Here is a 23,819-nt window from a genome sequence, read left to right as displayed (position 1 = left end):
AGGATTTGCATATATTGATTCAAACTGAGTTTGAAGAGAGAGAACTTTGGGTATATAAAGGCTGAGTGAGCTAATGAATGAGTCTTTGTCCCAAGTGAGGGTGTCACCTCTTCCTACAGGGCTGGAGAGTCTGTGTGCTGGCTGGGTCATCATAGAGAAGACAGGTGATTACTGGTATATATTGTGTGCATTTAAATCTGTTTGTAACCCTTCTGTTAATGCCAGGTGCCTGCCAGAAGGGCTGGGTTCAGCTCCTAGGGGGTTTCCTGTCAAGGATACAACCAACTGGCTCGAGCCCCCACCCAGTGGCCTGGGACAATCTCACCCTACTTGCTCGGTGCATGTAAGGCATTTCTCCACCTGCCCCTCACAAGCACAGTCAAAGATAGAAACAGCTTATTTAATGACATAAGCTACCCCAAGTTTACTGTGACAGATGCAGTATATCTAAGCAAAGGAGAGACAAACCCCTTTAACAAGATACCATCCCCATACACTACAGCACCAAGTCTCTTGCTGTGGTTCGTGGCCTTTACCCCACACACAGTTACATGTTGTACCTCTCGCGGTGCAGTCCTGGACCCAGAGCGCACAGATACATCACGAGGGTAGTACTAGCTGTCCACTTGTCTGCGGCATCCCACTGACTGCCACCAGCTGGCCACTGGCTACTCCTCCTACCGGCCGCCTGCTGTCGTCTGCTGCTCCTCCCACTGGCCGCCCCGCCAGGGGATCGCCCTTAGGCAGAACCCTGTTATTTCAGCTCTGCATGGCCTCAGTGCCACTCTGTAATGTCAGCTCTTAATATCTCCAGTGTGGAGTTTCATGAAAACCCTAGCATCCAACTCTTTCTTTCAGCAGGTGAGGAGGGCTAGTCAAACCAGGCTTATAGCTATATGGCGAAGGTACTCAGCAAGCTGGCTCAACTAGTGCCCCTCCCCTCCTCCCTTACAGTGCTTTAAACCAGGGAGCCCTGTGTAATCAATGTCTTACACAGCTATGTAACAGCAATGAAGGGTCCTGTGGCACCTTATAGACTAACAGAAAAGTTTTGAGCATGAGCTTTTGTGAGCACAGACTCACTTCATCAGATGCTGCTGATGAAGTAAGTCTGTGCTCACAAAAGCTCATGCTCACAACTTTTCTGTTAGTCTATAAGGTGCCACAGGACCCTTCGTTGCTGTTGCAGATCCAGACTAACACGGCTACCCCTCCGATACTTTACACAGCTATGGCGACTGCCCTGTCCCCCACAACAACCCAGAGCATTGGTGAGATCCCACACTGAGTGTCAGCATAAATTGTGATTTTATAACAATGTGTTTACAATAGACAAAATCTCATGGCTTACTTGCTACCCATTAGGCTTTGCCTGAAAGGTGTCACACATGCACCCCTTTGCATTCTCATACAGATGATCTCTGGGAGACACATTCCTCCCAGCCTTCAGCAGCATTGCATTCCTGCTGCCACATTCCTTACATGTTAATTGTTCTATATGTCATCTCTATGATGGGCTGTCCTTAAGTAAATATCCCATTCTGAGAATACTGTGGGGGGAGGGAGGGGTAACTTGTAACTGCTGATGTAAAGTTGCCAGAGCCCTTGAAGAGAAAGCACAGTGCAGGTACAAGCCTGGAGGCAGATTGGCTTGTTGGGATTGTCACAACGTGAGGACCTGCCCCCAGAAAGGTTATGGCTGAAGGCCTGAGACCTGACTGGGCGTTCCTGGAGAGGATTGTGGAGTGTAAATACAGATACATTACCTAGATAAGTAACAGAGAGGAAGCTGTGCTAGTCTTTACACTATCAAAACAAAAAGCAGTCAAGTAGCACTTTAAAGACTAGCAAAATAGTTTATTAGGTGAGCTTTTGTGGGACAGACCCACTTCTTCAGACAGTAGCCAGACCAGAACAGACTTAATATTTAAGGCACAGAGAACCAAAAACAGTAAGCAAGGAGGACAAATCAGAAAAATTATTTAGATAACTGTGTCACAGTCTTCAGCCATTTATGCAGTAATTGGTTACACATTGCATTCATCTAACACTTTTTGCTTAAATGTTAATTACCAAGTTCAACTATGCAGAATTTTTACTTCAGGTGTTATCATTTAAGTAGTATTTTTCTATTGCCACCAATAGTTTCATTAATGTATTTCCCTGAGTGAAAGGGAATGCTTATATTAAGTATACTTACTTGGAGGTGAAAAATCAATTGTTAGGTTTAATGAAGAGAATAAAAATACTTAGTTTTAGTTCCAAATTATTTTTCCATAATGCAGTTAAATAAAATACGAAGTACAGTTTATTGTGTCTTTAGCAGCATCACAGGACTTGCATTGATCAAAATCGCTCCAACTGCTTTTGTGCTTCATGGTCTAAGTTCAAAGGGTTTTGAATGCCTTTACAGTCTTTCAGAACACAGAAAAGAAAGCATTGTTACTGTTTGGTGCTGATGTGACATCCCCAAATCTGGTTATGTTTATTTCATGGTAGCAAAGTCCGTTTTGTAGTGAAATTTAAGTTTTGTATTCATCTGCTTTCTTCTGTTTAGTATGGCTCTGATCCCAAGTGGCATTTTTCAGATTTCATGTTGGATATAATTTAGTAAGAGACTACAATTGCAAACAGATTATTTTAGTGAATGCTATGAATTAGTTGTGGTAATCTATCCTTTAAATTGTGTGTGTGTGCAGTTTACCAGCAAAGTATCCAAAAATCAAACAACGTTACGATAATTAGCCGTTACTTGTTACAAGTAATCATTTGATATCATCTCATATTTTCTTAATGGAAAGTACTTATTTTTTCAATGAAGAGTACATTGTGGTCACCATTATCATGGGATGTTTGTCTGCATGCATGTGTTCTTTCTACATTCTGCACCGGTGCTAGTCAGATAGCCAGCGGGTTCCAATCGAACTGCCCAATGACAACATGAGACTTAGTTTAGTAGCAAAGGCACCCAGCCACACTTATTGTCAAAGCATAGTAAGAGCATGTACCAGACTCTACAAGGATATTAAGATGTGTGTCCATGATGATGGATGCAGCTCAGTCAGTGACAAGACTTTCTGCTAACCCTGAGGCTGGACAAAGACTTCCTCTGAGATGCATCTTTATACAGCAATATATGTAAGTTACGTGTTGCCATCCCCTGATGTATCCAGGGGTCCCCCCATTACCTTTCACATGTTGAGTTGTTACAACATGTTTGTCCATCTTGCTGTCATCCTGACCTTATCTGCAAGATGGATCATTGTGTTCCTCTTATCTTTGGGGAGTGTGTTTGTTGTGGAGGTATTTTGATATCACCTTTCTAGAATATGTTTGCATATGTCTTTTTGTGCCTAGCACTACTTAGAATGTGTGTTTCTGCTGTATCTGTCCTGTTCTTGCCAGATTATGTAAAATGGGCCTGCTTCTTTCTTACAATTTACATACATATAGAGATAAACATATCTCATAGGGGAAGGCACCTCCAGAGCTGGTGATCTAGTTTAAAAATCCAGTCCTCTGCACTCACATAAGGACCTATCACCATCCCTGACAGTTTTCTTTAAAAAAAAAAGAAAAAAAACCTGCCCCAGACCCCTGAAAGCTCCCCTCAAGGATTGAGCTCCCAATCGAGGGTTTACAAGGCCAATGCTCTAACCACTGAGGTATCCTTCTGTGCTTTGTATCAGCAAAGTTTTGGCTACTTTAGCCCAGGACTCATACCAGGCTCTGACAGAAGGCTTGTGTTACAGGCTCTCCTTTTACTACATTTTATACCCAGAGCCGCTCTTGAAGATCTGCACCACTGAACTTTCCATCAGTTTTTGAGGTATCTCCATCAGTTTTCATGCAACACAACATTCTGAAGAGTGAAGCAGGTTCAGTTAAGTATGTTTTGAAAATGATACTAAATAGTTCATAATGTCATCCTAATTTATATAATTTGCAAAATTGACAAGGTCCCAAGCTGTGTGTGAAGTCCAGATGCCTCAAGTAGCTTAGTCTTAGTCCCGCCCCCTCCACACTTTCATGAGCTTTAACCTGTGGTAAGGCTTGCCTCATTCCTGGGCTCCGGGCCTCCATTCAGTCCACTAGCCCCCGCCCCCCCCGGCCAGGATGTTGTTGCACTTCCTGAGATGGGGGGTGGGCAGTTGTGGTCTGGGAGGAACCTGGGCCCCACCCACTCATTCCAGGTTCCAGCCAGGGGACTCTGTGGTGGCTGCTACTGGTGGGGAAGGCCTCTGCTCGTCATGGACACTGCAGCTGTTCTCCCTGAGCCACTTCGCCAGGTGATTCCCTCCGCCTCCCCATACCTCCTTCAGGTAGTAGCGGCGACAGCAGCACGTTCGTCCTCCTGGATCGGGTCCCCCTGTGTGATCAGTCTGTTCTGGCCTCAAGCGAAATCTCAGGGCCTTAGCCCCTTGCTGCTGAGCACTCCTCCCCTCCTCTGCTGCTTCTAGGAACACCCACTTGCTTCTCTCCTCTCGCCTTCTATACTCTCCTGTATCACCCTCCTCTCCCACTGCGCAAAGGGGTTTTTAAAGGCAGTCTTAAGTGGAACCAGCTGGCCCCAATTGACGTAGGCAGCTTCCTCCACAGCTGCTTGCACTCTGCTTATTTGCCAGCCCTGCTTTTCCCTCTTGTACTCACCCCCTGCCAGGCTTACCCTGTCACATAACCATATCAGTATGCTTTTCAGATGTGCATGAGATTTTTAAATTAGTCCAAGAATCCACTCTGATATTTGAGGGCTGATCACCCAAACTCCATGGGAATCCTACACACTGTGAAGGCTTAACACTGATTCCTGGAAACCATTTTGATGGAAGCATTGTATGCGTATTTGCACCTGTATTAGGGTATTTGGGGCGTTTCTTGTGTTCCTAGTATAGGCAAAGAAAATAGATTTGCACTCTGGCCCAAATAAACCACTATACGAAGCTGCACTGGATACTAGCTAGGGTAGGAGCTGCACATCTGAATGTTTTCTGTGAATCCAGTAACCCAAGGCAATAGGCACAGGAATTGCTGTTGCACTACTTCAGCCAAAAACTTATATCAACCTGGACTTCTGCTGGAGTGGATTTTGCTCAGACCTCGTGCACATGAAGTGGATTTTATTCAGGGGATTTGACCCTACAGTAGCTGATTTCAGTTGCTCTTGGAGTTGATTGCTAAAAATTATGAGGTGGTATGTGGTAAGACCCTGATCAATTTGAGTTGAGGATGGCTGCATTATTCTAGAATGGTAAAGCCACTTGTGAGTTTTGTGGATCATTTCAAATGAGCTGCTGAATCTTCATATTTAGTCATGCAGTCATGTATTTCATTAACATGACATCCTTTACAGAAAAATATTTTAGAATTGTTTGAGTTTAAAATATTTTAATTGGTTCAATTTTTTAATATTCCTCCATCCGATAAATCCAAGTTGCCTTTTGTAGCAGTCTTGCTGTACAGACCACAGAGAGAGAGAGGAATTACAACTAATACATCATACTAGTGTGGAGTAGGGAAAAAAGAAATAAAGAAATGTTTCTCTGGTAGGTTTTATTTTTTGTTGTTGCATTTGTTTTTAAATGGAATTTGTTCCTAAGTGGAATTTGTTCCAAATTTCTGGGAGGTTTGGAATATGGGAAGTATCCTCAGCAATGACTTGGTGTTTGTGTTACTGTGGCCTGGTCCAGGCATCCATCTAACCTTGGCCATTAGTTGCTGCCATGGCCTACCCCATGTCTGTTGGATGCAGATGGCTGAGTGATGAGATGTCGATAAATTTTTGGCCCAAGATTCAGTGTGTTTCAACAGCTGCTCTGGGTACTACAATGTGTGGACTACAACGTGTGGCTCTGGCATCTACAATCTTGCATCCCCCTCTTGTTCAAGTGCAATTTGTCAGTTAATCATGTTGGAATACACATGAGCTCCAATATTTGAAAAAGGAAGTTACTTATCTTGTGACGGTGGTTCTTTGAGATATGTGGTCACTGTTTGTATTTCACTATTCACCCTCCTTCTCTGTTTGCTTTGGATCTTCTCTCATTCACAGTAGAGAAGGAGCTGGAGAGGTGTCTGGTACACTCCACCCTTTTATATCCTTGGTCAGAGGTACAAGCTAAGACAGGGTGCATACACGAAGCAGTGGACACTACTTTCAAAATTCTCCACTTCCAGGTGGAGCACAGGCATACTTGCTGTCAGGGCTTTTCCCCACTCCACACTCCAAGTGCAGAAAGTGGGGTCCTGCAAAATCTTGAAAAAATACCTTGCCTGTAAAAGTCTTTTGCTTAAAAAGCTCCCCAAGATCACAAATTCCCTGATCCTGACAGGGTAGTTCTCTATCATCACCTTAGTGGGAAAAGACCCCCTAACCCATGAAGGCATGCTCTGGATGTCTTCATGTGGGGTACCCCAAACTCTTAATCCTCCCTCAGGAGATAGCTGAGACACAAAGAACTGTCATTTAGTAGTTGACCTTTCAGTCTAAGGCGTGCATATACACAGAACCTTCTCAGGACACAGCAATCAAATCATTTGCTTGTAAAAGCAAACCAAGAGAAAGTAAAACAAGAGGAATTAAATCATACTGGTTACAGCACAGAGAATTACTCCCCTGCAATTCAAGTTAAAAATTACAGATTACAGGGGAAAGAGTCAAATTATTAACCAAAGCCACTAAATAACAGGTTAATCAGTCCACACCAAATTCAAAATAACCATAACCTGATCACGTCTAACTACACATTTCCCTTCTACTTACATATCTATGGATGATTTTGAGATGGTCAGGATATTTATTGGATTCATTCCAACTGCTTGGGCAAAATTATCTTTGTGTGTACTCTGCCGCAGCCTCACAGACAAAAGAAAACTCAAACTGCAATTGTTCTCAGTTCAAAAATGTTTCTTTTCCTCCCATTAGCTTACCTGACCGCCCCCTGCTGAGAGCCCAATTTGCCCTTTTACAGGCAAGTATCAGAGAGACAGTCATATTAGTCTGTATGTTTGAGGACAATATGTAGTAACAGATATTTTGGAACATAAGCTTTCGTGGACGAAGACCTGCTTCATCAGATTACAGGCAGTCATTCATGACACTCACAATGGTAGATACCAAAACAAAAAAGCAGTCATGTAGCACTGTAAAGATTAACAGAATAATTTATTACATGATGAGCTTTTGTGGGACAGACCCACTTCTTCAGATCTACAGCCCTACCAGAATAGACTCAATATATAAAGCACAGAGGTCCAAAATTGTTATCAAGGTTGACAAATCAGAAGAATTGTTGTCATTGTTGGCAAATCAGATAGAAGAGCAACAGGGGGTGGGGGGGAGTAATTATCAGATCAAACATCAAAGTATGTAAAAGAGTCCTTGTAATAGGTCAGGTAATTGCTGTCCCTGTTCCAACCATATGTTAATGTGTCTAATTTGAATATGAATGTTAGTTCTGAACATTCCCTCTGCAGACTGTTGTTAAAAAATCTCTTTTTCAGTAGAACACAAATTCTCAGGTCTTTAACAGAATTCCCCACTCCATTTAAGTGCAGGCTGACAGGTTTGTGTATTTGGAGATTTTTTGGTGTCTGCTCTATGTCCATTCATTCTTTGGCAAAGAGTGTTTGCAGTCTGCCCTATATGTACAAGGTATGTGGACATCGTTGGCACATGATGGCATATATGATGTTAGTTGAGGAACAGGAGAATGTGCCAATGATTCTGTAATTAGTGTGGTTAGGTCCAGTGATGGTATCTCTAGAATAAATATGTGGACAAAGTTGTCAATGGGGCTTGTTGCAAGGGACAAGTTCCAGGATTGGTGGTACTGTTGTATAGCCTGTGTTTGTTAATGAGATAGATATGGATCATAGATTGCAAGTAACCTCCAGGACTATCAGGTAAGTAGCTTTCTCTTATTATACCCAAAGTATAATAAGATATGAAGCCACATATGGAATATTGTGTCCGGTTTTGGGGGCCCCATTATAAAAAAGGATGTGGATGTGCTGGAGCAGGTTCAGCAGAGGGCAACAGAAATGATTAAGGGGCTGGAGCACCTGATCTATGAGGAAAGGCTGAGGAATTTGGGCTTATTTAGTTTACAGAAGAGAAGACTGAGGGGTGATTTAATAGCAGCCTTCAGCTTCCTGAGTGGATGCTGTAATGGTAATGGAGAGAAATTCTTCTCAGTGGTGACAGATAGTGGAACAAAGAGCAATGGTCTGAAGTTTAGTGAATGGGAGGAGTAGGCTGGATATTAGGAAAAACTACTTCACCAGGAGGGTGGTGAAGCACTGGAATGTGTTGCCTAGAGAGGTGGTGGATTCTCCATCCCTAGAGGTTTTTAAGCTCCGGCTTGACAGGGTCCTGGCTGGGATGACTTAGATGAGGTTGATCCAGCTTGAAGCAGGGGGCTGGACTAGATGGCCTCCTGAGGTCCTTTCCAGCTCTATGGTTCTATGATACATGGCCATGCATTTGCACTACTGAATGTCATCCCACTTCTGGTCACTCCAATCTTTAATCTCTCTTAATGTATACCCTGCATTTCACATGTTGATAATTGTGCAGAAGTAAAATCTCAAATTGGTTTAAATTGATTTAAGGGATTTTTCCTTTGCAGCTTAAGTATATTTGGAGTTTCCTAAAATAATTCCTCCTTTTTGTTTCACTCCCAGTTTCAAAAACGGGCTAGAAAAAAATGGTATTCTGATACAACAGTATGTCTGCTGCTTCTCCTAATGGACATGATGAAAAGTAAAATAAATCAAGTAAAATATGCAGAATATTTCCAAATGTGTACAGAGAGTGAAGGAAAGCCCTTTAATGTGGCTGATTTTGTTTTCTGTTTCTATACTACAGTATATAATTTTCAGTTACACATGTGTATTAACATGGTTTTGTTGCAGTTAAATTTTAAAAAGTGAAATGGAAAACAGACTAAAACTCTACATTTCAAAGAGCTTTGTGGTTTTTTTTCCAGTTCTTATTTCAAAGCTGATGGAAGAGAGTCCAGCTCTAGATATCTTTTGCTAAAAACAAAAGTTAAAAAAAAGCTCATGGCCTTTATTATTTCATCTTCCTATAAACCATTGTTATTTTAACACTATGCCATGTGGTTTTCAGATGCAGAAGAATGCAGTTTTTTTTTTATGGGAAGTTTAAAGTCAAGTAACAATCGTATTTATTCCTCATGTTTGTGTCTCAATGCAGCAACTAGAAATATGAGGATAGTATATATGTTTCCTGTATGAGATGGCAGAGAGTCAAGCTGTCTTTTTTGTCCTATCTTTTAGTAATAATACAGTGCAATTTACAAGGATAATCTGGCACATAGAAAGTATATGGCTGCATAGATGCTAAGCACTTAGTTTTTATTCACTTTAAAATTATGCAGAACAGTTATATTTAAGTTGATTGCTGGTCCCTTTATTTTATGTTTATATTGCTGTATTGGATATTTCAAACTCAGGTAGGGGACAATTAGTATTATTGAAGGAGACTCAGATAATACAATGCCTGCTTGCCTCTGGATCTCCATGAAGTGCATTTACAGACCAATGAAGTTTTGATCTGATTCTTGAGATTTGTGAAACTCGATCAGAATGGTAATTTTATTGTATCAGATTTTTCTCAGAAATGTTGTATGAATGAGCAGAAAGTTGTTTTGCGGCCGAGCCTGTGTTATCTATTTTCTTGTCATGTGACACGGCAGTCTGAGTTTGTTTCTGCACAGTGCGACAACATTATGTCTTTTTAGGTTAAGTGCTTAAGTTTTCTTTGTTTATTTTCAATTAAATACCCTCTTATTTCCATCGTCAATATGGATAAATGGCTGAATAGCAACGAAGGGTCCTGTGGCACCTTATAGACTAACAGAAAAGTTTTGAGCATGAGCTTTCGTGAGCACAGACTCACTTCATCAGATGCTGGTCTGATGAAGTGAGTCTGTGCTCACGAAAGCTCATGCTCAAAACTTTTCTGTTAGTCTATAAGGTGCCACAGGACCCTTCGTTGCTGTTATAGATCCAGACTAACAACGGCTACCCCTCCGATACTTGGCTGAAGAATGTGCCTGGAAATACAACTAACAAATGTTCGAACGATGTGCAGCTTAATGCAAGTGAGAATAAAAAGATAAAAACTCCTTGGACCTGCAGGTATTCTGACGAGTATTTGAAATTTGGTTTTGTAAGTGTTAGTAGTGATGATCACTTGCCGTTATGTATAATCTGTCACACAGAGCTATCCAATGAGTGCATGAAACCATCAAAACTGAAACACCATTTGCAATGCAAACATCCAGAATACGCAAGTAAGCCCACAGATTTTTTTCATAAATGAGAAAAATGAATTATCTTCTGCTTAAAAAAAAGCATAAAAAGGGCACTTTCTATGTGCTCTTCAAATGAAAACTAATAGCTGAGAATGGTTGTTCACATACTTTAGGCAAAAAGTTAATGCTTCCTGCATTGCATATTATTACATCCCATATTTATGGAGGAGAAAAAGGAAATCAGTTGGGTTCACTGTCTTTATTCAACAATAGAGTGAAACATACAATTGAAGATATGGCAAAAAATATTGAGGAAACTCTCATACGTCAAATACAGAATAGTCAGTTTTTTGTATTACAAATGGATGAAAGCACTGATGCAGCAGACTCTGCCAATTTGATGTGTTTTGTTAGATATGATTACAAAAGCTCCATTCAAGAAGATCTCTTATTTTGTAAACCACTTCCAACAAGGGCAACAGTTGATGTAATTTTCAAGGTAATAGATTATTTTATGATTTAAAGCCATATTGACTGGAAAAATGTGTTAGATTGAGCAGTGATGGGGCTCGAGCAATGGCAGGGTCTCGCACTGGGCTTGTTCCGCAGATTCGAGCTGTAGCGCCAGACTGTGCATGGGTGTATTGTAGTATTCACAGAAAGGCACTAGCTGTGAAAACTATGCCATCACTTTTGAGTTCCACTCTTCAAGAATGTGTGAAGTTTATAAATTATATAAAATCTCATTTTTTGAATTCCAGAATCTTTACTGCTTTGTGTGGAGAATTAGGAAGTGAACATGAGGCTCTCTGATTACACTGTGAGGTTCGATGGCTATCGAAAGGAAACATTTTGAAACAACTCTTTAAAATGAAGGATGAAGTTTTATTGTTCTTGGAGCAACACCCTCTGTCAGCAAAAGATGTTATATTTATATTTAAAGACCACTTCCCTTAATTTAATTAACAATGGTGGCTTACTTATGTGACATTTTGTCTTTTTAATGAGTTAAGTCTGAATTTACAAGGCACTAAAAAGTTTAAAATTTTAAAAGTTCATGGAAAAAGTTGAAGCAACAATTAAAAAGCTTCATTTATAGGAACAGCAAGTTAACAAGAGAAACTTTAAACTTTTTTGTACTTTGACTGAATTACAAGAAAAACATACTGAAACTAATATCTCAGATGTGATTTCTGCAGCCATCAAAGAAAATCTCTTGGGGCTAACATCAAGCTTAAATGAATATTTTCTTCCAACTGATGCCAGCAAAATGTGGATTAAGAACCCATTTACTGTTTTCACCAAAAATGAAGAAATATTGCAATTGAATGCAAGAGAAGTGGATTCTTTGAACTTTCGTGTGACTCTGCCTTAAAAGAGAACTTTGATAAACTCTCCTTGATTGACTTTTGGTTGAGTGCAGTAATGAATATTCATATTTATCTGAGAAAGCAGTCAGATTCTTAATGCCTTTCATCACGACATATAAGTGTGAAACTTGTTTCTTGTCTTAGGTTTTCTTAAAAAATAAATATAGGAGTAGATTGAACATCGAACCAGATTTGAGGATGAAACTTTCTTCTTTTGCTCCTGACAGAAAGGTGCTGTGTGATGCAAAACATCACCCATCCCATTAGTTCTCTTCTTTTACTTATTTAAAAGCTATAAAGTGCACACATAATAAATGAGTCATATTCAACTAATTAAATTATACATAAACAAACTTTACAACTGTTAAAATTCTACTGGTTAAATTGTAATTAAGGTAATAATAAGTTAGGCACTTAAGTATTTTATTTCAAGATTTATATTATTATGTACTATTGTTATCGTGAATAAATAATAAACAGTGAAAATTTTTTCATTTTTCCTTTTTGTATGCATTTATATTTTTGGGCCTCAAGAAAAGGTACTGAAAAAAAAATGGGTTCCAACTATATAAAGTTTGGGAAACCCTGGTTTGAACGGAAGGAGTGGTATGGAAGCTATACTTGGAAACACTGGTTTGTCATTGGTTTGATGATAACATTGTGTGTTGTCCTACACCACTGATGGATCAGCACAAAGGAACATATATTGGTCCTAAATCCCTTGCAATTGTGTAACATACATGGTGTTCTAGAGAGCGGGGGAAAAATGGTAAATAAAGAAAAAGCTTTTGTACATGCTGGAGAAGGAGCAAGAGAGTCACGTGAGCATACACCTTCTAAGCGAACAGCTGTACACAGGCTTAGAGCTGAGTGTGGCAGCAAATGTGTAACAAGCCTACACTGCTGTGTGGAAGGGGAATCTGAGGCACACTGCCTCATATTATTAGTGGCTAAATTCCATGACACCTACACTTTAAAAGACATTGCTAACTGCATTATGGGGATACTGCTACACCATGACATGTTTTCAGGCAGTTGGGGGCAGGAAACCAGAATTTCAGAAAAACTCCAGGGTTTGATGACATTGGATGCTTGTGTAACCAAAGCCCAAGAGAATTTCTGAACACAGTGCCACCACATTGGATGCTGTCCAACCCTCTGCCTGTGATTTCAGTGTCACAGTCTCACAGGGCTATCCCATGCTTTATGAATATTGGCTTAGGAATATGCATAACTCTTAAGATGTTTTAAACTAAGTACCTTATGTAATATATCAATTTTTATTTTACAATCTAATTGGTGAGGCATGATTTCCCTTTATAAAAGCCATATTGAGTTTTTGCCAACCTATTACATTCATCTCTGTGTCCGATTATTCTCGTCCAATAAACAAATGGGGAAACCAGTATCCTTCTCCTGTGTCTTGTTTTGTCATATCGTGCTGTGTGGCATTAGATTAACCTTCTACCTGTCTGTTCAGTGAGGGTAATATAAGTACTTGAAGGTCTCCAGCTGAAAAGCACTACATGATGGCCAAATATTATGATAAAATTATTATTGTTTCAAGGAAGAAAACGGTATTAACATACTCTCCTCTGTCACTGTTTTAAAATCTTATTAAAACTGGAAATGTACCTTTTTTAGATTATCTTGGAACAATACGCTTTGGAGTGATAACTGATAAACAAATAGCAAATGAGATCTCATTGATGCACACGGGAAGCGTATATCTTCATAGACATGTCAACACTTCACTTGTGAGTACCATTATTATTACTTGACATCAGTATTTCAGTAGCAGCCAGGGGCAAACAAGGTTAGACTGATTGGGCTATGTACTGTATAAAGGTAGAATAAATGACAGTGCTTTAAAGAGCACTCCTGAGCTGTCACATGCTAGAATGCGCCATATGTAAGAACTGAGATTTCCACAAAGTAGTGTCTGTTGTCCTGTGAAGATGAAAATAAGTACTTGTGTTTGTTTTGCTGTTTTAAGTAGTGGATGCTACTATGTTTGTACTGCAGTTTGAAGATAACGTATCACTCAGTTCCATTCCTGATGCTGGCCTGACACTTGAGGAATAAGAATGTCTGTACTGGGTGAGACCCATGGTCCATCTAGCCCAGTATCCTGTTTCTGAGGATGGTAGGGAGATTACCAAACCTGAGCAGTTCTTCTTAGGTGACAGATCTGAGGAACTATACTCTGTTTTGGGTACAAGGATTGCTAGGAAGAAATGGGATCTACCTAACAAAGAGAGAGAGTATATTTGCGGGCAGGCTTGCAAACCTAGCGAGGAGGGCTTTAAACTAGGTTTGTCAGGGGACGGCGACACAAGCCCTGAGGTAAGGTATTGGGAAGAAACTCAAGGAGGAAGGAACAATAAAGAAGGACCCCGATGCGAAAGGAGGAGGTAGGCAAATCGGCTAATTTGTACATGAATGCAAGAAGCCTGGGAAACCAACAGAAAGAATTAGAAGCCCTGGCACAGTCAGTGAAGGATGGGGTGATTGGGATAACAGAGACTGGGTGGGATGACTCACATAACTGGAACATGGAAGGGTATAAACTGTTCAGGAAGGACAGGCAGGAGAGAAAGGAGTAGATGCACTAATGCAAGAGAGCAGTGTGATTGCTCAGAGCTCCAGTATATGGAGGGAGAAAAGCCATTTGAGATTCTTTGAGTTAAGCTTAGAAGCAGAAGCAACAGAGGTGATATTGTGGTTGGTGTCTGTTACAGACACAAAGGCTTTCTTCAGATAACTAAGAGAAGCTTCCAGATCATAGGCCACGGGTTCTCATGGTGGAGTTGAATGACCCTGACATTTGTTGGAAGACCAATACAACAGCACACAGACAACCCTGGAAGTGCCCCAGGAACCATGTGCAACTTGATCTGCTGCTCATAAACAGGGAAGAACTAATAGGGGAAATAGAAGTGAGTGGCAACCTTGGCTGCAGCCTGGTAGATTTCAGGTTCCTGATAAGAGGAAGAAATGTGAGCAGTAAAATACACACCCTGGATTTCAGAAGAACAGACTTCATCTCCCTTAGAGAACTGATGGGCAGGAACCCCTGGGAAGCTAATATGAAGGGGAAAGAAGTCCAGGAGAACTGGCAATATTTTAAAGAAACCTTATTGAAAGTCTGGGCACAAACCATCCCAATGCTCAGTAAGAGAAGCCAATATGGTAGACAGCCAGTTTGGCTTACCAGAGAAATCCTTGGCAAGCTTAAACTCAGAAAGGGTGCATATAAGAAGTGGAAACTGGATGGATGACTAAGGAGGAGTACAAGTATATTGAGTGGTTTTTTTGTCTAGTGAAGAAGGGTGCCGGAACTCAAGTCCTGCTGGCAAGTTCACCCCCGGGGTCCGCAGTGGGAGCTGACCGCTTCAGCCCTCTGGCTGGTAGCAGGCTGGGGCGTGGAACCCTGGCTAGCAGCCTCAGTGACGGGAACCGTTGCCAAGGAACTGGCGGGGGGGACCCTGCATTCCCACAGATGGGAGCTGGCTGGGGTGCAGAGCTTGGCTGGCAGCCTCAGCTGCAGGAATCCCAGCCAGGGGCAAGAGAGCCCCTCATGCTGGCAGCTGGGAGCTGGCTGGGACATGGAACCCTGGATGGCAGCCTCAGCCATAGGATCCTCAGCTGGGGAAGACAGGTGCCAGAATGCAGTTCCGCTGCATTTCAGCAGAAAAAAAGTCACTGAATAGATTGCTCAAGAATCCAGGGGAGTAAACAGGAAAGCAAAAGCACAATTGGAACTGCAGCTAGCAAGCAATATGAATGGTAACAAGAAGGGTTTCTACAGGCGTGTTAACAATAAGAGGTTGACCAGAGAGTGTGTGAGGCCCTTAATAGATGAGGGGAGGTAGCCTTGTGACAGATGATGTTGGAAAAGTTGAAGTAGTCAGTGGTTTGTTTGTTTTTTTCCCTCTGTCTTCACGGGCAAGGTCAGCCCCCAGACAACTGTACTGGGCAGTGCAATATGGGAAGAAGGTCGCCAGCCCTTGGTGGGGAAAGAACAGGTTACGGGCTATTTAGGAAAGCTACACATACAGCAATCCTGGGTCTGGATTTAATTGCATCCAAGGGTACTGTGGGAATTGGCAAATAACATTCCAGAGCCTTTGGCCAATATCTTTGAAAACTTGTGGAGACTGGGGGAGGTCCAAGATGATTAGAAAAAGGCAAATATAGTGCCCATCTTTAAAAAGGAAAGGAGGACAATCCATGGAACTATAGACTGGGCAGCCTTACCTGAGTCCCTGGAAAAATCATGGAAGGGATCCTCAAGGAATCCATTTTGCAGTTATTAAAAGAGGGAAAAGTGGTCAGGAATAGTCAACATGGATTCACCAAGGGCAAGTCATGTCTGACCAATCTGATTAGCTTCTATGATGAGGTAACTGGCTCTGTGGATATGGGAAAGTCAGCACATGTGATATACCTTGACTTTAGCAAAACTTTTGGCACCATCTCCCACAATATTCTTACCTATATTTCAAGGAAGTATGGATAGGGTAAATAGACTGTAAGGTAGATAGATGGCTGTCTAGGTGCTCTGGCCCAATTAGTAGTGATCAATGGTTCAAGGTCTGGTTGGCTGTTGGTTTCAAGTGGAGTGCCCCAAGGATTAGTTCTATGGCTGGTATTGTTCAACATCTTTATTAATGACCTAGATGGGGGAATGGATTGTACCATCAGCAAATTTGTGGATGACACTAAAGTAGGGGAACAGGTAGATATGCTGGAGGGTAGAGATAGGGTCCAGAGTGACCTAGATTAATTGGAGGATTGGACCAAAAGAAATCTGATGAGGTTCAGCAAGGACAAGTGCAGAGTTCTGCACTTGGGACGGAAAAATCCCAGGCATTGTTATAGGCTGGAGACTGACTGGCTAAGTAGCAGTGCAGGAGAAAAGGACCTGGGGATTACAGTGGATGAGATGCTGAATATGAGTCAAAAACGTGCCCTTGTAGCCAAAGAGGCTAATGGCAAATGGGAGTGCATTAGGAGAAGCATTTCCAGCAGATCTCTAGAAGTTATTCCCCTCTATGCAGCACTGAGTTGGAGTATTGCGTCCAGTTCCGAGCCCCACAGTATAGAAGGGATGAGGATGCATATGAGAAGGTCCAGTGGAGGGCAATGAAAATGTTTAGGGGGCTGGAGCACATGACATTTGAAAAGAAGCTGAGGAATTTGGGCTTATTTAGTTTGTGGAAGAGACAAGTGAGGGGTTATTTGATAGGAGCCTTTAACCTCCTAAAGGGTGGCTCTACAGAGGTTGGAGAGAGGCTGTTCTCAGTAGTGAAGGATGGCAGAACAAGGATCAATGGTTTCAAGTGATAGAGCGGAAAGTGTAGGTTATATGTAATGAGTAACTATTTCACCTGGAGGATGGTGAAGCACTCGATTGCATTACCTAGAGAGGTGATGGAATCTCCATCCCTTGAGGTTTTTAAGTCACAGCTTGACAAAGTCCTGACTGGGATGATTTAGTTAAGGTTGATCCTACTATGTCTAAGGGGCTGAACTCGATGACCTCTTGAGGTCCCATCCAGCTCTAGGATTGTATGAAATCATCTGGAGAAAGGCGTAAAGAGTGAGGTGGCAAAATTTGCTGATGATATTAACTGCTCAAGATAGTTAAGAATCAAGCAGACTGTGAAGAACTTTAAAAGGATTTTACAAAACTAGGGCTATGTTTACACTACAGAGATCTTTGGGAAGATCTGTTCCGAAAGAGCGCGTCCACACACAAAAAGCGGATCAAAAGAGTGATCTGCTCTTTCCAAAGAACGTCCATACAGCCTCCACTCTTTGGAAAGAACAGGCCAAAGATCAAAAATGAAGACAGTTCTTTCAAAAGAAGGACGCTGTGGAGCATCTACACATTTTCTTTCGACAGAAGCTTTTGAAAGGGGGCGCTCTTCCTGAAATGGGAAAGAAAGCGATTTTGAAAGGAGTACAACATTCTTTCAATTTACTTTTTTGAAAGAATGCTTTTTGTGTGTAAATGCTCCATGGGCTCTTTCAAAAGAGCCCCTTTCTTCCGAAAAAGCTTTCGAAAGAGCTTGCTAGTGTAGCCTAGGTGATTGTGCAACAAAATGGGGAATGAATTTTAATGTTGATAAATGCAAAGTACAGTAAACTCTTTCATATCTGGCATTCTGTTATCCAGAACTCTCAACTAACTGTCCTTTTAACCATAAGCGCATTTTAGTTATGTTTTCCGTAAGTACAGTATAGTGAAAGTAAATACAGATAAATACAGCAAATACAGTGTAAGTTTGTAGTGTACAGTACTAATATTATTGTTAAAGTATTCCGCATACATTTTTGTTTCTTAATATCTAACCTTGTTTTCTTTAGTTTTATGCACTGCTAGATATACCTCTTTGTCATCCAGAATATTTGACTGTCCAGCAACTTCCTGGTCCCAGGCTGGCAGATATTAAAGAGTTTACTGTCAAGCAGAGTTCGCAAAATAATCACAACTATACATACAAAGTGCTGGGGACTGACTAGTGCTGTAACTACTCCAGAGCAAGACCTTGGAGTCATTTTGGATAGTTCTCTGAAAAAAAAACCACTCAGTGTGCTGCCCCAGTCAAAAAAAAAAAGCAAAAAATGTTAAGAATTATTAAAAAAGGGGACAAGAGACTAAGACAAAGAATATCTTGTCGCTCTTTATAAATCCCTGGCACACCCTCATAGAATGCTAGGGCTGGAAGAAACCTGAGGAGGTCATTTAATCCCACCCCCTGATTACTGCAAACAGATGTGGTTGCCTTACCTCAAAAAAGATATATTGGCATTGAAAAAGGTTCAGAAAAGGGCAACAAAATGATTAGGGGGTTGGCATGGATGTCATATGGAAAGAGATTAAAAAGGCTGGGACTTTTCATTTTAGAAATGAGAAGACTAATGGAGGATATGGTAGAGTTTTATAAAATCATGACAACTATAGAGAAAGTGAATAAATAAGTTAACTTACTTGTTCCCATAACATCAGCACTAGAGTTTACCAAATGATATTAAGAGGAAGCAGGTTTAAAACAATCAAAAGGAAGTGTTTCTTCACACAGCGAACAACCAATTTGTGGAACTCTGCCAGAGGATATTGTGAAGAGCAAAGCTTTATCAGGGCTCAAAAAAAAGAGCGAGATAAATTTATGGAGCTTAGGTCCATCAGTACTTATTAGTTGTGTGAGTACGAATTGTCCCCCTCTTCTCTGTCAGAGGCTGGAAATGGATATCGGGAGAGGGGATCACTCAGTGATTGCCTGTTCTGTTTACTCTCTCTCTGGCATCTGGGATCGACTGTTGTCAGAAGAGAAGATACTGGGCTAGATGGACCTTTGGTCTGACCCACTATGGTCATTCTTATGTATGTTCCATGGATAATGATTTATATTTAAGCAACCCCCAGGCATGCCTCATGCCTCCTTCGTGATACTTTGCAGAACTAGGGATTGAGCAATAGGGTTTCCTACCCATTGGTTATGTTCTGTGTTGACTGCACATTCCCTCATGCCAGGGGTATCATCTATGGAAGCAGCAGGAACAGATGCTGTCTCCGTTACCCTACCAAAGTAACACAAAGTGACATTGGCGAAGCATATCTAACCCAACAAGAGTCAAATATAGTATGACTTGAAGTCAAGAGGGATTTTTCTGTGGACTTCAGGGGGCTTGGAATTGGGTCCTCTGTTCATAAAACTCCGATATCTCAAACATTTGACTCTTTCAGATTGTAAAAAACCACCAAACAGCAGGGATTATAATAAGTGTTGGTTTCAAGTTTGTCATCCCACTAAAATAAATTAGCTACCAGAAATTCAAAACAGTAGACATAAAAGGACAAATTCAACATGGTTTAGGACTCACCATGTTTTTATTATAGATTTTGTTCAGGCTGGAAGGCTGCACAGAGTGGTATTTTAGTAGAAGAACAGGTATGTGAATTTTCATCACAGTTGGTGGCAGTTGTCATAGCCATGATCTGTGAGCAGTCTGCCCCAGCAGGTCAGAGCAGGAGATAGATCTAGGAGGCAAGCCAGGTGTAACAAATTGAATCAAAGCCATTGAGTCAGGCATAAGGCTGGGACAAGAGTCTAGCCCAGAAATGTCTGACACCTGGCCTGTAGGCCAGAATCTGGCCCATGGAGCTGGCAGCAGTGCCGTTTTTAAAAAGCAGCTTGGCAGCTGAAAGCCACATGTAGCTCTTTAAGGGAACATTTGCAGCTCCTGTCTCTGCCACTTGACTCCTCCTGCAGCTCCCATACAGTGCTGCAGGAGTAGAGAGAAGCAGCAGGGGGTACCCGTGCTGGAGCCGCATGCGGCTCTTTGAGCAATAAAATGCTCAGAGCTGCGAGAGCGCTGTGCGCTACTCTGCATACGAGTCCTTCCCCAGCTCTTGGAGGGAGAGGTGCTTGGCCATGGTGGCTCCGGTGAGTTGCTGGTATTGGATTATAGCAGGGGGAGGGGCTGGCTCTGGAGGTGGGGACAGAGGATTGGGTTAAGCAGAGGATTGGGGGTGCCTGGCTTTGGAGGAGAGATAGGGCAATTGGGTTAAAGTGGGGGGCGTGGTTGGGGTGCCTTGCCTCTGGTGAATGGAAGGGGGAATTGGGTTTAAGTGGGGAGCTGGGGGTGCCTGGCCCTGGAGGAGCGGAAGGGGGAGTGGGTTAATGCGAAGGGCTGGAGGGTGCCTGGCTCTAGATGGGGAGTGAGATTGGGGATTGTGTGTGTCTGAAAATTGTGGGTACTGGGGGTACTTACAGTTTTTTTTTTGTTTTTGGGAAAAGGGTGCTTCAGAAAAAAAAAGGTTGAGAAACACTGGAGTAGAACTCAGTGTAATTGGTTTAATGGCCAGCAGGAGGGATCTGGCTGTTAACTCAATTAAATTGAGTCCTGTTCTTTCAGTGCAGCAGGGCACTGGAAGCTGCCCCTGCTAAGTTGTTTGTGGGGGGAGCCACACAGCCACAGTGAAGAGGAGACGGCTCAGCGAAGGAGTAGTGGGGGGTGGCAGCATGCGAAGTTCCTGGGTAAATTAATCCTGGGTTTGGTGGGCGGCAGTTTGGGGCTGTGAGGGGAGGTTAATCCTGGGAGTGGGCGGAGGGTGGTTTGGGGCTGCGAGAGATTTAAGCAGGGAAGCGGGAGGTGCGGGTGGGGCTGGTTTGGGGCTATTTTGTGTTCAGTTCCCAGAAAGTGTAAAAAAAAAAAAAAAAAAAAAAAAAAAAAACAAATTGCCATGTGGCTGCTGGTGACAAAAGGTTGGACACCTAGGGTTTAGCCAGTGATCGCTACCTGAATGAGAAGTCAGGGTAGGAATCATTGATGGAGACCAGAAATGTGGAGTCTGAATCAGACAGTGACACTGAGGTCTCTTGCAGCAACAGGCAGGGTACTGCTGCATTGCACAGACAGATTCCAAGATCTACCTGCAGGCTTTAATAGTGTGCATGGAGTGATCAGAGGTCATGGGGGATCCTTCCAGTCAGGTCTTCCATGGGAAGCACTTTCTAGGCTGTGTCGTTCCCCTGAGCTTATAGTACATGAACTTTAACTTTGCTCTGACTGTTGTGTGGCTGAATGCTCCACTGATACAGACCTCTTGCAGGTCCACAGCCTAGAGTATTATAGTAGTAGTATTTCTGCATTAGAGCCTCCAACTGGAGGAAGACGGAGCAAAAGGGGCAGTTGCCACAGGGCCTAGCAATTTAAAAGGACCTGGGGTTCCCAGCAACCACTTTTGTGGCAGTAAATAACTAAATAACTGCTACAGCCCTGGGTAGCACAGACTGGGCAGCACAGACTGGGCAGCCCTAATGTGCTGAGTGGGGAAGGCTAACCCCAGCCCTATCCCTTCCACGGGTCCAGAGATGTCTCCTCCTCTCATACACCCCTTGCCCAGGGGCCTGGCAATTCTGTTGCCTATCCTGTCTACCATTCACAATTCTGTAGTCAAATAATAAATTAGAGATCCAAACTGAGGCACCCTTCCACATACCTCTTCCCTTGTCCACCCTTTTTCATAGATTCCTGGATTCTAGGGCTGGAAGGGCCCATCGTGACCAACTAGTCTACCACCTCTTGCATGATAAAGGCCACAGAGCTTGCTTAAAATCATTTCTAGCATGTATCTTTTAGGGGAAAAAACTGTCTAAAATAAAATAATTAGTTATGGAGAATCCAGCCTTTAGTAAATTGCTCTAATAGTTGAATATGCTCACTGTTAAAACATTTACACTTTATTTCAATTCTGAATTTGTCTGGCTTCAACTTCTAGCCTTTGGATTGTGTTTTACTTTTCTCTTATTGAGTGAAGAATATTTCTTCTCCATATGGGTACTTAGTGATTATAATCAATTCTCTCTTTAACCTGGTAGACGCAAGGAGCTCAGTCTGTTTTAGCTTATCACTATAAGGTATGTTTTCTAATCCTGTAGCCATTCTTATGATTCTTCTCTGAATTCTGTCCAGTTTTTAAAATATTTTTTGAATTGTAGATATCAGATTAAGTAGCCCAACAGTTGGCACACCTGTGCCCAGTACAGAGGTAAAACAATCTCTCTATGCCAATATGAGATTCCACTTTATGCATCCATTGTTCAAATTAGCTCATTTGGCCACAGCATCACACTGGGAGCTCGTTTTCGGCTGTTTAAAAAAAATGTGCAGATCTATGGTGAATAGAGTCACTGCCTCCTAGTATAGAGTCCACTCATCCTTTAATTATGACTGACTTTCTTTGTTTCTAAATGAATATGTCAAAATTTAACCATATTAAAATTTGCATTGTTTGCTTGCCCCGGGTTTGCCAAGTGGTCTGGATTGCTGTGTATCAGTAACATCTCCTCTTAATTTGCTGTCCCTCATTTTTTGTGCTGGCAGCTAAATACATCAGTGACTGTTTCTTCCAGGTCATTGATAAAAGTGTTAAGTAGTGTAGGACCCCATTGGAAACACATCTGTTTGATGATGAATCCCCATTTACAGTTACATTTTGAGACCTCTGAATTGGCCAATATTTAATCCATTTAATATGTGCCATGTTAATTTTATGTCATTCTGTTTTTTAATCAAAATGGCATGTGTTCCCAAGTCAAATGCCTTCCAGAAGTCTAGTATATTGGAACACTTAACTTTCAGGAACGAAACTTTGTCTCATCAAAACACATATCCAATGAGTGTGACAGCCTGTTTTTTGCATTCTCTGGAATGTAACTTCTTAACATAGCTTCTTGAGATGTTTCTTCTTCATTAATCTGGAAGTTTTAAAGATACTTCACACATGTATTAAACATGGAGACAATTTGGTAAGCATCCCAAAGGAAGCAGCCTTTTCCATCTTTCTAAAATTTGATTTCTTTCATAATGCATTACCAGTTATTTAAATTCCTTAGGCCACATGTATACAATGAATATTGAATTAAAGGACCTACATTTTCTAAATATATCAAAATGAACAAACGTGTACTGTGAAAAACTCATTTGGTAGAGAGGAGCAGGTTGCCCTAGTCCATATTTAATCTCTTTATAATTTAAACAACATGTTTCATAGTATATGGGTGTCTTGCACAGCTCGTAAGTAATGCATTTGTATCAGGGAAAAACACATTAACTGAGTCTACACGGAGCTCTGCCCAGCTCCGCTGCCAGCAGAGCTATGCAAAGTGAACTTCTCGGGATTGCAAATGGTGTCCTCTTTGCATAACTCCGAAGCTCATTATCATAGCCACGTGAGAGCTTGGTCAAGCTTGAGGCATAAGGGACTGGCGACAGGTGGGGATTTAGCCAGCAGAGGCACATCCACACGGTTGATGCAGTGCTGGCATCCCCTTCTGCCGGCACCGAACTCTTGCGTGGCTGTGGTAATGCGCTCCGGGAGTAGGCAAACAAGCAGCCATTTGCAATCCTGAGAAGCTCACTTTGCATAGCTCTGCCAGTAGTGGCGCTGGGCAGAGCTCTGTGTAGACATAGCCATTATGTCATCTGGGATCGTATTTGTGATTAAATAGATGACATCAGAATGAGAATGATGTGAAGGAGAAGCCAGGAGTCACAAGAGAATTTTAATGGCCAAGAAAAGGCAGAATCAGTTTACACTTATTGTGTGATGGCTGTGAACAAGAAACATCCACTTCAAATGCCAGTTTCATAC

General features: G+C 41.9%; 1 protein-coding gene across 4 annotated transcripts in view; it reads left to right on the top strand.

The window, feature by feature from the left end:
• TXNDC11 (thioredoxin domain containing 11) overlaps positions 1–23,819 on the top strand; it is a 128,686-nt gene that overhangs the window by 61,316 nt on the left and 43,551 nt on the right. For all 4 annotated transcript variants that reach the window (XR_012647787.1, XM_075011062.1, XM_075011064.1 and 1 more), the window contains one exon: positions 13,295–13,407. Coding sequence is in view for 3 of the 4 variants with exons in the window: in XM_075011062.1 (XP_074867163.1) it covers positions 13,295–13,407 (113 nt within the window). In the remaining variant the exon portion in view is untranslated. The remainder of the gene's footprint in view (positions 1–13,294; positions 13,408–23,819) is intronic.

Source organism: Carettochelys insculpta, chromosome 16, assembly GCF_033958435.1.
Source record: "Carettochelys insculpta isolate YL-2023 chromosome 16, ASM3395843v1, whole genome shotgun sequence".
Taxonomy (NCBI): Eukaryota; Metazoa; Chordata; order Testudines; family Carettochelyidae; genus Carettochelys; species Carettochelys insculpta.
Note: the sequence above shows the minus strand (reverse complement) of the source record. Positions and strands in the feature narration are given on the sequence as shown.